The 14,453-nt window shown below is 40.5% G+C and overlaps 2 protein-coding genes across 2 annotated transcripts in view; both read right to left on the minus strand.

Moving 5' to 3' along the window:
• Positions 1-1,911, minus strand: part of spag1 (sperm associated antigen 1) — a 35,985-nt gene extending 34,074 nt beyond the window's left edge. Inside the window, exon 1 of the mRNA XM_008119481.3 lies at positions 1,789-1,911. Coding sequence (XP_008117688.2) covers positions 1,789-1,849 — 61 coding nt within the window. The 5' untranslated portion in view covers positions 1,850-1,911. The remainder of the gene's footprint in view (positions 1-1,788) is intronic.
• A 2,694-nt stretch (positions 1,912-4,605) lies between these two features.
• On the minus strand, positions 4,606-10,474 carry polr2k (RNA polymerase II, I and III subunit K). Its single transcript, XM_003226601.4, has 4 exons — positions 10,331-10,474; positions 8,220-8,283; positions 7,046-7,138; positions 4,606-4,766 (listed from the first exon to the last, which is right to left on the minus strand). Exons 2-4 carry the CDS (start codon positions 8,278-8,280, stop codon positions 4,744-4,746), a joined length of 177 nt encoding a protein of 58 aa, XP_003226649.1. The 5' UTR covers positions 8,281-8,283; positions 10,331-10,474; the 3' UTR covers positions 4,606-4,743.
• Between the last annotated feature and the right edge of the window lie 3,979 nt (positions 10,475-14,453).

A 14,453-nucleotide genomic window follows, 5' to 3' on the forward strand; every position in this document is an offset into this window, starting at 1 on the left:
AAGCAAGAATAAGTGTGAACGATTGAAGAACAGGAGAAATCCTACTCTTAAATTGTACAAAACAAGGTTGTCCACTATTCTGAGAATGTGTGACTCACCCAATGGGCTAACATGGCTGAGCAGGGAATCAAACCCTGGCTTCAATTTGTAACCTCAAACCATGACACTCAGGGCCCTCCCACACAGCCATCTAACCCAGAATATCAAGGCAGAAAATCCCACAATATCTGCTTCAAACTGGGTTATCTGAGTCCACACTGCCATATATTCCAGTTCAAAGCAGATATTGTGGGATTTTATTCAGCTGTGTGGAAGGGGCCCTGGTTGTAATTATTCCCAATTCAATCTTGTAGATCTCGCTGCCATATAACGCAGCTTGACACAGCATGATGTAGTCAGTGTGTAGAGCCATATAAATGTGGTTTATTGAACTGCCATAAAGTTCTAATAAATTATATGGCTCCACACTGACCATATAACACAGTTCCAAAGTTTAATATAAAGCAGTGTAGGTCCAGAATGACTACTCCTCTGCAACCGCCTTGGAGGCATTTAGAGTGCAATCATCTTCTCTTCACTATATGGTCTGTAATCCAGGTTATCGAAGTATACTATGGTTTTAAACGTTTTAACTTCTAATCCTTTGCTATGTTTATTGCTTCTTGCATTTTGATTTTAGGTGTTATATGTTAAATTTCAATTGTTGTTTTAACTTTTGTTTTCTTTTGGTGCACATTTGTATTGTTGTATATTTTATGCTGCTCTTGTTTGTATTGTTGCTGGCTATCTTGTCCAGGAAGATGGGGCGAGATCCAAATAAAGTTGTTGTTATTGTTGATAAATTGCCATATAAGACAGTTTATTGAAGCACATTATATGGCTCCAAACTGACTGTATAACACAGTTCCAAACTGTAATATACTGCAGTGTAGATCCAGAACTACTCCTCCTCTGTGATGGCCTTTGAGGCATTTAGAGTGCAGTCATCTTCTCTTCACTCAGGTCCCTTCCGCATGGCCATGTACTGTAATCCAGATTATCAAAGCAGACAATCCACATTATCTGTTTTGAACTGAATGATCTGCACTCACACTGCCATATAATCCAGTTCAATGTGGATTTTATACAGCTGTGCGGAAGGGAGCTCAGTCCCAGAAAATTCCATAATATGTCCTAAGGCCCCTTCCATTCAGCAGTACAAAATCCACATTGAACTGCATTATATGGCAGTGTGGGCTCAGATAACACAGTTCAAAGCAGATACTGTGTGAGTATTTATTTACCTTGATATTCTGGGTTATATGGCTGTGTAGAAGGGGCCTCTCCTGCCAACCTAGCAGTCCGAAAACATGCAAATGTGAGTAGATCAATAGGTACCGCTTTGGCAGGAAGGTAACGGCGCTCCATGCAGTCATGCCGGCCACATGACCTGGGGATGTCTATGGACAATGCCGACTCTTCGGCTTAGAAATGGAGATGAGCACCAACCCCCAGAGTCGGTCACGACTGGACTTAACGTCAGGGGAAACCTTTACCTTTTTTAGAAGGGGCCTAAGAGGAACTATTTAGCTGCCTGAACCAATTCAAATTGTTTTCTAAGCATCTGCTCACACAAGTGGAAACTTTTGTGGTCCTGAAGCCTTTGCTAAATTCCCCAAAGCCCCCCCCCCCAACCCCAAGATATTGCACATACACACAAACCTCAATGTAAAGAAAAATAAATTCAATGACTTTCCCCCAATCGTACTGAAGGCATTCAAAACAACACACAGGCCTTCCAGTCCTCACCTCTGGGCGCCACTTGCTGCTCTCTCGGCCTGCCCGGGCTGCAGGAGGGAAGGGTTGCCATGGCGACGCTGCTTCAACGCCTGAAACGTTGCTTTGAGGCGGAGACAGGCCTAACAGCAGCAAGTCTATAGCCAAGGGGGCGGTTGAGGGGTTCAAACCCCAAAAATTTGCCCGGTTTACTCATGATTTTAAACTGGTTAACCAAATCCCCATGCCAGGTCTATGAGAAGCAAAAATTAGGGTCCCTCCAGAACTGCAAGCCAGAACTATCTCGACCAAATTTGGATGATTCACACTTATCATTACCTACCTTTCTACTGATTTACATTGCAATAGCTGTCATAGCTGACATAATGGAAGTGACCAAGTTGGCCTAACCGCAGCTGGCAGACAAAGCGGATTTGACCTGGATTGCAGGTGAAAATGGAGGAAACTGGAAACTGCGTGTCCTCCACTGACTGGGGGCCCTTCCACACAGCCTTATATCCCAGAATATCAAGGCAGAAAATCCCACAATATCTGCTTTGAACTGGGTTATCTGAGTCCACGCTGCCATATACTGTAAGGTAAAGGTAAAGGTTTTCCCCTGACGTTAAGTCCAGTCGTGACCGACTCTGGGGGTTGGTGTTCATCTCCATTTCTAAGCCGAAGAGCCGGCGTTGTCCATAGACACCTCCAAGATCATGTGGCTGGCATGACTGCATGGAGCGCCATTACCTTCCCACTGGAGCAGTACCTATTGATCTACTCACACTGGCATGTTTTCGAACTGCTAGGTTGGCAGGAGCTGGGGCTAACCGCAGGCGCTCATTCCGCTCCCGGGATTTGAACCTGGGACCTTTCGGTCTGCAAGTTCAGCAGCTCAGCGCATTAACACACTGCGCCACCACCAGGGGCCCCGCCATATACTGTATTTCAGTTCAAAGCAGAAAATGTGGTGTTTTCTGACTTGATATTCTGGGATACAGGGCTGTGTGGAAGGGACCCGATTCATCTAATCCGGTGCTTCTCAATCTTCCTAATGCCACAACCCCTTTATACATTTCCTCATGTTGTGGCTCCCAACCATAAAATTATTTTGGTTGCTACTTCATAACTGTGATTTTGCTCCTGTTATGAATCATAATGTAAATATCTGATATGCAGGATAAGTTCTCACACAAATACCCAGTATCCCCAAATTTGTATTTTGTTGCGTTTGGAGGGGAAGTGATTTTGTCATTTGGGAGTTGCAGTTACTGGGATTTATAGTTAATCTACAATCAAAGAGCATTCTGAACTCCACCAATGATGGAATTGAACCAAAGTTGGCACACAGAACTCTTATGACCAACAAAAAAACACTGGAAGGGTTTGGTGGGCACTGACCTTGAGTTTTGGAGTTGTAGTTTACCTACATCCAGAGAACACTGTAGACTCAAACAATGATGGATCTGGACCACACTTGGCATGAATACTGAATATGTCCAAATGTGAACACTAGTGGAGTTTGGGGAAAATAGACCTTGACATTTGGGAGTTGTAGTTGCTGGGATTTATAATTCACGTACAATCAAAGAGCCCCTTGAACTCCACCAATGATAGAATTGGGCCAAACTTCCCACATAGAAGCCCCATGACCAACAGAAAATACTGGAGGGATTTGGGAGGAATTGACAATGATTTAGGCGAGATGTCGTTCACCTACATTCAGAGAGCAATGTGAACCCAAACAATGGTGGATCTGGACCAAATTTAGCACAAATACGTGATATGCCAAAATTTGAATACTGATGGGTTGGGGGGGAATTGATTTTGTTATTTGGAAGTTGAAGTTGCTGGGATTCATAGTTAACCTACAATCAAAGAGCACTCCAAAAAGGAAGAGGACAGGTGGAAAGATCTTCAGTCTTCTCTGCCAAAAGGGGTTCCCAAGACCATCAGAAATATCTGTTTTCTGATAGTCTTTGGCAACCCCCCAGACATCCCCCTCATGACCCCCCTGGGGGTCCCGACCCCCAGGTTGTGAAATGCTGATCTAATCCAAGCCCTGCCAAATAAACCATCGAACAGGAGCAAAGAGAAGAAGCTGTGCCATTTATATGAACAAGATTTTTTTCTGTTGACCAAATGAAAGCTCAATCAAGCAGAAGAAAACAAAGAAACTTCTGCCAATTGTAGAAACTATTGAACTATTGTCCTCACAGTGAGGACCAGTTTGACACCACTTAAACTGCCATGAGCCAATGCTATGGAATTTTGGGAGTTGTACTTTGGGAAAGCACTTTAGGCAGAGTAGGCTAGAGTTTGTAAAACTGTATCTTCCACAGTATTAAACTGTGACAGTTAAAAGTGGCAAACAGCATCCATGCTAGTGTAGATCAGAGCTTTCCAGACATGTTAGTGTGGGCACACCTCCAGGTGTTTTGGACATCAACTCCGACAAGTTAAACAGCTATAAGCCCTTTCATTTTGGATTATATGGCAGTGTATTAGGGGACAAAATCTAATATACCACACATTCCAGCATATTGGTGCTGATTCCTCCTTGCTCCACAAACCATCACTCAGGCCCCTTCTATACTACCATATAATTCAAATGATCAAAGCAGATAATTCACAATATTTACTTTGTACTGGATTATCTGAGTCTACGCTGCAAAATAATCAAGTTCAAAGCAGGTAATCTGGATTTTATATGGTAGAGTAGAAGGTGCCTCAGTCTAGAATTAGCGTTTGCACAAGTAAGCTGTTTTGGATTGAATAAAAATAATTAGATATAAACATTTAAAATAGTTAAATTTGTACAAGTTTCAGCAATAGAAAAAACCCAACAAACTATTTCAACAATTTATTGTGATAATTGAATAACTTACATTGTCAGAGTGCAAAAAAATTGTTCACAACAAATATGAATTCAAAGAGAACATATGAAGAATTTGAAACATGTTTAGATCAATTGGATGCATCTTCTCTTCATCGGGCATCAAACACAACCACTATAGTTGGAGTTAAAGAAAAAAGCTGGAAAACAGATTCCTATAATTGTAACAAATTACACAAACAATTGCATTGTATTTGTAGATCAGAAGGAACCAATATAGGAATATCATCATTGGACCATATCTGCTGCATTTGGAGGATGGAACCTGCCAACACAATGTGTTTAAGTACAGAGAAAGTAGAATTTGGCCTCCACGCAAAAGAACATTCAGATATCCCAAATGATGGATGAACAGAAGGTGTGCCCCAGGCTTTTTGCATTTTCCATGCTTCTTTCTATCAGTGTACAGTTTGCTCATCTTCTCTTATAATCAAGATGTTACTTATTAAAGCTACTAAATGTAATAGTACTGTACTTACATATTCAGTACAACTATTAGTTTACGATGGGAATTTTGCTACTTTTGCTTCCAGCTTCTCCCTTACAGTCTTCCCATGGTAGTTCCCTTCCTCCAATCCTTGGCTCAACCCATCCATTGCCATTTGCTGCTGAATTTCAACAGCCAACAGCCCTCCTCCAGAAACATGTCTTTTAAAATAAATTGCCAACCTTGCTCAGAAGAGGGGGAAAGCTGTAGTGCTGCAGCTCCTAACTCCTCTGAGCAAGAGCAGAATGGTTTTCACAGTTTTAAAAAATACAATTCTAATGGCTTTCGGAAGCAAAACCAACATTTTTTAAAAATGTCACAGACAGAGTTTCTCTTCTTAGCAGAAGAAATGCACTTTCTGTATCTTTTAAAATCATTGCTTTTTTTTTCAAGAGTTCCAAGGCCCCAAGAATAAAGTGGCACCTTTAATAAAAGCAGCAGCTATGCTGCCTAAGAAACTGTTCATACGTTTTTTGACTTTTGTGGTTCTGAATCCCCTCTGCAGTTCTCCAAACCACCCTAAATTAAAGCCAAAAAATTTAATGTGATTTGGGGGTAGTTTTTACCCTAACCTCTCAAATTCATGAAAATATGTAAAAACAGCCCAATATCCTTTAAACACCCTAAAGCACCATACTCTTTCCAATATTTCTTCTGCAATCCCTTTCAAAAAGGCAACAAAAAGGCAACAAAAAAGATGTGTCTTTACTTCCTGCCATCACTTTGCAGAATAAAACAGGTATTTGGCTTTAGTGCATGGAGAAGTAAAGCACTGTGGGAAATGGACTCTGATTCACAATATATTATCTATTTGTGCACTTACGATAAAGCAGGAAGACAGCATCTTTCCCAACCACAGTGATGAAAATGTACTATGATATATGGAATAGACCAAATACTTTCAGCACAAAATAAACAGGTACAGGTAAATATCAACGTACATTACTCACAGTTACAACATTTCCAATTTAAAATGTTTCTCCAGAAATAAACAAATAAATGAAAACTCCTTCAACCCACATAGCTCATAGGCACCTGTTTACATGATGGGGATATAGTGGGAAGATAAAAGGTAGCAGTAACAATGCCAGAAACGGTGACTGAAGGATGAAGGGACTCATTGAAGACTGAGTGGGAAGACTGAAACCATGGGTGCTTACTGCTTACCTATACCCCAAATCTCTCTCTGATGCACTTTCTCCACTTCAGATGGAGAAAGTACAAGAGAAGAACACAGTTCTTAAGTTATCTCTGCCTGCTTGATCCTCTGAAGAGGAACTATTGTCTACTGGCAAGCTATCTCAACTCAAGTCAATTCCCCTTGGAATTACAATGAGAATCATCACAATTTATTTCACAAGTTGAGGAATACAAACCTTACATAAATTTGGATCTGTATATATAGATGTAGACTACTTCATCAGCATTAAATCAAGGCAAGGCAGGAGAGAGATACCAACAGTGCAATCCTATACATATCTACTGTGTATAACATTGCAGCTTGAAGGAATGCTAGAAGTTCAAATACAGCAGAGTCCCGGTTATCCGAGATAAAGGGGAGGGGGCCCAATCTCGGATAACCAAACTGCTTGGATAAACCAGCAATCCGGTTTAGGGAAGCACCCTGTGATCGCTGCTGTTTAGCAACGCTTGCGGGGTGCTTCCCAAGGGGGGGAGGGTTTGGCCCAGGGAAGAACCTTGTGAGCACTGTTGCAGTCGCGATTGCGGGGCACTTCCTCCTCCCTCTCCTTCTCTCGAGCTCCCTTCGCTTGAGAGGAGGAGAGGGAGAAGGAGGGGCGCCCCCGCGGCACCTCGGATGATACGGAGTCTCGGTTAACTGAGAGTCTACTGTAGTTCGAATCAGCATATAAAAATAAAGCAAGGAAGCCACACGTATAGAAGGATACATCTTTTTGTTCTTTTCTTGTACATTATTCTGTAACCACATTCTCTGCATCTGATAGGATCTCTTGCTTTAATTTCATTTTCTTTGTGACATTCTGAAAGAAAGAAAAAACAATTATATTCTGAGAGCAATGCTGGAAACCACTTAGTTGTAAAACAACTAAGAATACAGCAACAGAAGAATTAGACATTTTATGATGAATTGTTTTTTTAAAAAAACATTCTTGTTTAAAAGTAGACTTTGACTAATTGAGGTATTTAACTAAAATAGAGGAACTACAGAACCTCTCCTCAATGTAGTCTGTAAATTGGAGTTCACCATGATTATGAAAGAATCTTAAAAATTCACAAGTTGGAATTTGTCAAAACAATACATTTATATCAGGTTTTTTAAAGTATCCTCAAAGCAGCTCACACAATATATTGATACATCATGAACTACAGTCTTTGAAATGCAAATTAGCATCCTTCCCACAGTGTACTGATAGTAGATGGCTTTGTAGTAGAGAGTAGGCACCTGTTAAATGTTAAAGCAAAACAAGGCAGCTTCAGTGGCTCCAGAAAAGGACTCCTAGGATGCATATACACTGTAGAATTAATGCAGTTTGACATCACTTTAGCTGTCATGACTCAATGTTGTGGAATCATGGGAGTTGTAGTTTTACACAGAAGGTATTTAGCCTTCTCTGCCAAAGAGGGCTGGTGCCTCACCAAACTACAAATCCCATGATTCCACAGCACTGAGCCATAGCAATTAAAGTGATGCCAAGCTGCATTAATTCCATTGTATATATGTAGCTTTCATTTCTTTAGCTTACTGATTTCATTTACCTAATGACAATTTGGGCTTTGAACATCAGCACAATACCCAAATAATAATTTTCCAAATGATTTAATAGAATAATTCCAGTGAATGAAAGTAGCCGTGCTTCCGTTCTATTTTTTCTCCTTAAAGGAATTTTCTGTTTAGAGAAAAGACAGAAGAAACCACTCTTATTTCTGGAGGATACAAATTGAAGACATCATTATCTAGAGCTCCCATAAGCTTCCAGAAAGAGGGTGTACAATTTCAAAGCGAAAGCCTCCACTGGAAATACCCTTTTATTATCTTCATCTACTTTCCTGGGTCTCATTTTTAGGCTCCTTCCTGTTACAATGACATTGCACTGGACGTACCTCCACAGATGTATATCATTGGTTGCTGCTTTGGTGGAGGTGCATCATTCTGGGTGTCCATCTTCTGTTAGTAAAAGGAAGACAACTCATTAATACCAATTATAGCTTTCAAACACATAGAGCCTTTTTCAATCATTCAAACATCCTTCAACTGCTAATGTTATAAAGAAGACTCAACCCAGAGAGGTAAATGAGACTCAACATACACTATGCAAAGCGATCTTGTCACTCTTAGGGCCCTTCCACACAGCCCTATATCCCAGAATATCAAGGCAGAAAATCCCACAATATCTGCTTTGAGCTGGGTTATCTGAGTCCAACCACAGATAATGTGGGATTTTCTGCCTTGATATTCTGGGATATAGGGCTGTGGGGAAGGGCCCTCTGAGCCTCACTGAGAAAACAAAGTTGGCATAAACTTTCATGGATTTTCATGGAGTCCATGCATCTGAGGAAGCAGAAAATTTGTGAAAGCTTATGCTACAAGTTGAGCATTCCTTATCTGCAATTCTAAAATCCAAAACTGTCTACAAGGGCAGCTGAGATAACAATGCCTTTGCTTTCTGCTGGTTCAATAAATACAAACCTTGTTTCATGCAAAATAACAACAACACCCAATATTATACAAAATGTCTATAAGGTTTATAATGAAACAAATGAATTTCATTTTTAGACTTGGGTCCCATCTCTAAGGCCACTTCCATACTGCTACAACATCCACATTGCTATGAAATCCATGTTGAACTGGATTATATGGCAGTGCGGACTCAGATATCCAGTTCGAAGCAGATATTGTGAATTATATGGCTGTGTGGAAGGGCTCTAAGAGAGCTCGGTATGTACATCCATGCAAATACAGGCATTCCAAAATCTCCTCCAAAATGTTTCTAGATCCAAACATTTCAAGTAAGAGATACTCAACTGGTATAGATTTCATTCTCCTGGGGTGCATTTACACAGCAGAATTAATGCAGTTTGATACCACTTTTAACTGTCATGGCTCCATGCTATCGAATCATGGGAAGTGTAGTTTGCTAAGGCACCAGCACTATCTTGAAGAGAAAGCTAAAGACCTTAAACTGTTTATTTCATGATGTGTTATACTTATTATTGATGTACTTGGCTTGTTGTTTACATGATTTTAATATGTTGCAAGCTGCTTTGGGTCCCGCGAGGGAGAAAAGCGGGATAGAAATGAATATTTATTATACAGTAGAGTCTCACTTATCCAAGCTAAACGGGCCGGTAGAACCTTGGATAAGCGAATATCTTGGATAATAAGGAGGAATTAAGGAAAAGCCTATTAAACATCAAGTTAGGTTATGATTTTACAAATTAAGCACCAAAACATGTTCTACAACAAATTTGACAGAAAAAGTAGTTCAATACACAGTAATGTTTGTTTGTTTATTTACAGCATTTATATTCCGCCCTTCTCACCCCAAGGGGACTCAGGGCGGATCACATTGCACACATAATGGCAAACATTCAATGCCATGACACAGAACAGAGACAGAGACAAGACGCAGGCTGGCCTCGAACTCATGACCTCTTGGTCAGAGTGATTTGTTGATTTGTAGCAGCTGGCTTGCTTTCCAGCCACAGCCCAGTCCTATGTTATGTTGTAATTCCTGTATTTACGAATTTAGCACCAAAATATCACGATATACTGAACACATTGACTACAAAAATGGCTTGGATAATCCAGAAACTTGGATAAGCGAGGCTTGGATAAGTGAGACTCTACTGTATTATTATCATCATTATAAAACAAAGCCCATGATGCCATAGCACTGAGCTATGGCTGTTGAAGAAGTGTCAAACTGCTTTAAATTCACAATGTAGATGCACCCCTGGTCTCCTAAAATGCTCCTAGGTCCCTTTGCGTAGGGATACTCCTGAATAAATTGACTTTGAAGCCCAAATTCAAGAAGATCACAAAAAATGGAAAGCACACTATTTGCTTTGGATGCAACACACAATTTACTGCCTCCTGTAAGGCTGATCCTTGGGAGAGTCTGGTCTATGTAGCCTTCAATGGAAAGGAAACAAATACTTTTCAACACAAACTAATTCCCATGAACAATCAGAATGAAAACAATGCGCCTTACCAGCTCATGCACAGCTCACGCGCGCCTTCCTCTTATGGCGCAGACTGATGACGTCTAAAAGCGCTGCAAAAGGGAGGAGGGGAAAAAAACCCTTAAGCTCCACCTCTTGCATTAGGAGTAGTTTTCCAATTCAGACACAAGGAGGCGTTTGAATTGGCTCCGCTCCGAGGTTTTCTTAAAGGGACAAGCTGAAAATGAACACCGAGTTTCCTTGCCTTGGCAACCCAGCTGCAATTCCACATCAGGGTGAAAGCTTTAGGCTTCTTAAGGTGCATCTGCACCAGGCATGGGCAAACTTGGGCCCTCCAGGTGTTTTGGACTGCAACTCCCACAATTCCTAACAGCCGGTAGGCTGTTAGGAATTGTGGGAGTTGTAGTCCAAAACATCTGGAGGGCCCAAGTTTGCCCATGCCTGGTGCACACTGCAGAATTAATGCAGTTTGAGGTCACTTTAACTGCAATGGCTCATTGCTATGCAGTCATGGGAGTTGTAGTTTGGTGAGGACCCAGCACTCAGGCAGAGGAGATTAAAGCCCTTGTCAAACTACAACTTCCATAATTCCCAGTACTGAGTCGTTGGCAAAGTGGTATCAAATTACATCAATCCTACAGTGTAGACACATTTTTAATTCAGTGTAGTGGTTGTGATTGGGGAACTAAAAATTGGACTGTATCTTTAAAAGTACATGGTCTGCAGTTAAGGAGAGTGTCAGCTGTACTTTCAACTAAATCAAATGAAAATATACAAAAATGGAAAAATTTCAGAGAAGAAACAATTAGAGCCATTCTCCTGACATTAAGTCTAGTTGTGTCTGACTCTGGGAGTTGGTGCTCATCTCCATTTCTAAGCCGAAGAGCCAGCGTTGTCCGTAGACACCTCCAAGGTCATGTGGAAGGCATGACTACATGGAGCACCGTTACTTTTTCGCCGAAGCTGTACCTATTGATCTACTCACATTTGCATGTTTTCGAACTGCTAGGTTAGCAGAAGCTGAGGTTAACAGTGGACACTCATTCTGCTCCCAGGATTCGAACTGCTGATCTTTCGGTCAGCAAGTTCAGCAGCTCAGCGGTTTAACCCACTGCTCCACTGGGGTCCTCAACCAAGTACAAGTAACAAAGCATTTTTTAAAAAACCTACCACAACAAATATATACTAGGACTGAAAAAGAAATCAGAAGCTAATTAAAACGGTGCAATGCTGGAAACACTTTGGGGGTAAACTTCACTGATCTCGATAATGCTTACTTCTGGATAAATACAAGAACAAAACAAGACGGTGTAGTGGTTTGAGTGTTGGGAGACCAGGGTTCAAATGTCTGCTTATCCATGGATGACCTTGAACAAGTCACACACTCTCAGCCAATTACAAATGCCCCTCTGAACAAATCTTGCTGTAAAAATAATAAAAACATGAAATAGTGCTTTGGATGAGACAAAAGTTGAATCTAGCCCAGGCATAGGCAAATGTCATCCCTCCAGGTGTTTTGGACTTCAACTCCCACAATTTCTAACAGCTGGGAATTGTAGGAGTTGAAGTCCAAAACACCTGGAGGGCCAACATTTGCCCATGCCTGATTTATCATTTTTCTCCTAAATAAGCAAGCAGATGCCTATGGAAGGCCCAAAACATGTGTTCTTCAATAACTGCTGCTAAGAAGCATATTGCATCTGATATATTAGTAGCCAATCTTCTATATATATAAAAGGATAAAAAAAATCGGCCTAGGACAAAACAACAAAACTACACATCCCAGAAACACTAAACTTGGCAACACAACTCCTCATCCATGCCTCTACATTCATACCACAAAAAGAAAAGAAAAATAAAGTCCTAATTAGAGGGAAAGGAATAATTGTTTTTTATCCAATTGCTGCCAGTTACAAGGCTAAACTCTGCCTACTTGGTCTCCTAGCAACCTACTCAGCCAGGGGACAGGCACAGTTAGGCCTGAGGCCTCTTCCACACTGCCTATAAGATACAGATTATCTGATTTTCACTGGATTATATGGAAGTGTAGACTCAAGGCCCTTCCACACAGCTATATTACCCATTTATAATCTTATATTATCTGCTTTGAACTGGATTATCTTGAGTCCACACTGCCAGATAATTCACTTCAGTGTGCATTTTATACAGCTGTGTAGAAGGGGCCTCATATAATCAAGTTCTAAGTAGATAATATAAGATTATAAATATACAGTAGAGCAGGGGCCTCCAAACTAAGGCCCGGGGGCCGGATGCGGCCCTCCAAGGTCATTTACCTGGCCCCCGCCCTCAGTTTTATAATATAATATTTTTATATCATTTTAAATAATATAATATATTGTATATACATATAATATTGATAATAATATAATGTTATACAATATAATACTAATAATACCATATAATAATATTAATTATATGATATATATTACATATAATATTATAGTATAGTGGTATAGTTCAATATAGTAATATATAATGCTAATATTGTGCTATGCTAATAATATAATATATTGTATGTGCATACAGTTGCTCTGAGTCCCCTTCGGGGTGAAAAGGGCGGGATATAAATGTAATAAATAAATGTAGTAAATGAATAAATAAATAATTTTAGACTTAGGCTTGCCCAAAGTCTGAAATGACTTGAAGGCACACAACAACAACAATCCTAATTAACTTGACTATCTCATTGGCCAGAAGCAGGCCCACACTTCCCATTGAAATCCTGATAGGTTTATGTTGTTTTCATTTTTAAATATTGTATTGTACTTTCATTGTTGTTGTTGTTTTGCACTACAAATAAGACATGTGCAGTGTGCATAGGAATTTGTTCATTTTTTTCCCCAAATTATAATTCGGCCCCTCCACAGTCTGAAGGATTGTGGACCGGCCCTCTGCTTTAAAAGTTTGAGGACCCCTGCAGTAGAGTCTCACTTATCCAACATAAACAGGCTCAATGAACTGCTCATCTAGTCAAAGGTGGCTTGAAAAAAACAGGTTTTCAGCTTTTCTTTCCAGAAGTTATAGGCCCCTTCCACACAGCTGAATAAAATCACACATTATCTTCTTTGAACTGGAATACCTGACAGTGTGGACTCAGATAACTCAGTTCAAAGCAGATATTGTGGCGTTTTCTGCCTTGATATTCTGGGTTATATGGCTGCGTGGAAGGGCCCATAATTGCACCAGCTTTGGTAGAGAAGGCTAGAGGCCTTATAAAACTATAGTTTCAGGAATCTATAACATTAGACCACGGTCATTAAAGTGGTGTCAAATTCACCAGCAACATATGGGATATATCTGCATCAAGAGCATTAAGTGCAGATGAACCCCACATGTTGCTGGATTCCAATTTTCAGCTTTCCTCACCATTGGCTCAAAGGAGGGCCAATGACACCTAGAAAGGGGGGTGACTTCTATTTTTAACTATTTTGAAATTACTTTAACTGCTATGGCTCAATGCTATGAAATCATGGGAGTTGTAGTATGGTAATGCACCAGACAACAGTGTAAAGGCACTCTTTAATAGTTACCCATTATTTTTTGGACATCTACGTTTTGATATATGTATTTTGTTGTATGTGTTTTATGTTGATGTTTTGACAGTGTTGTACCCCACCTTGAGCTATTAGGATAGGTGGGAAACCAATACAAGAATCAACATCAGATGTGTCAAACTCATTGCCTACAGGCCAAACCTGGCCCTCCGTGTCATTTGATGTGGCCCTCCATATGCTGGGCTACAACATTTGTATTCCTCCTCATTAGACATCATGACTAGAGCTGATGGGAGTTGTGATACTGTAACATCTGGGAGGCTGCAGCAGTTCTATTACTTCAAGAGAGTGGTGGGTTTAGCTTGTGGATAGGTCAGAGTCCCCTCAGAGAGATAGGGCGGGATATAAAAACAAATTATGTGTTGTCCAAGGCTTTCATGGTCGGAATCAATGGACAATTTCAACAGAAGGGAGAAAATCATGAAAATGAACAAAATTTGGAGACCAGTATTTAAAAAACCCCAAAATCAGGAAGTAAATAAAGAACAAGACTCAAATACAGAGGAATTCTAGACAAACAACCAGGGCCAGCTAACACCTCCCAACAAAGTATTCCCCCAGGCAGGAAGCAGCCACA

Source organism: Anolis carolinensis, chromosome 4 (assembly GCF_035594765.1).
Source record: "Anolis carolinensis isolate JA03-04 chromosome 4, rAnoCar3.1.pri, whole genome shotgun sequence".
Taxonomy (NCBI): domain Eukaryota; kingdom Metazoa; phylum Chordata; class Lepidosauria; order Squamata; family Dactyloidae; genus Anolis; species Anolis carolinensis.

Bases quoted from the DNA above. Each gene is read 5' to 3' on its own strand.
- polr2k (XM_003226601.4), bottom strand. From the start codon at position 8,280: ATGGACACCCAGAATGATGCACCTCCACCAAAGCAGCAACCAATGATA. The intron at 7,139-8,219 runs GTACGTCCAGTG...TCTTTCTTTCAG, and splicing joins AATGATATACATCTGTGGAG to AATGTCACAAAGAAAATGAA. The intron at 4,767-7,045 runs GTATCCTTCTAT...CTCCAACTATAG, and splicing joins CAAGAAAAGAACAAAAAGAT to TGGTTGTGTTTGATGCCCGA.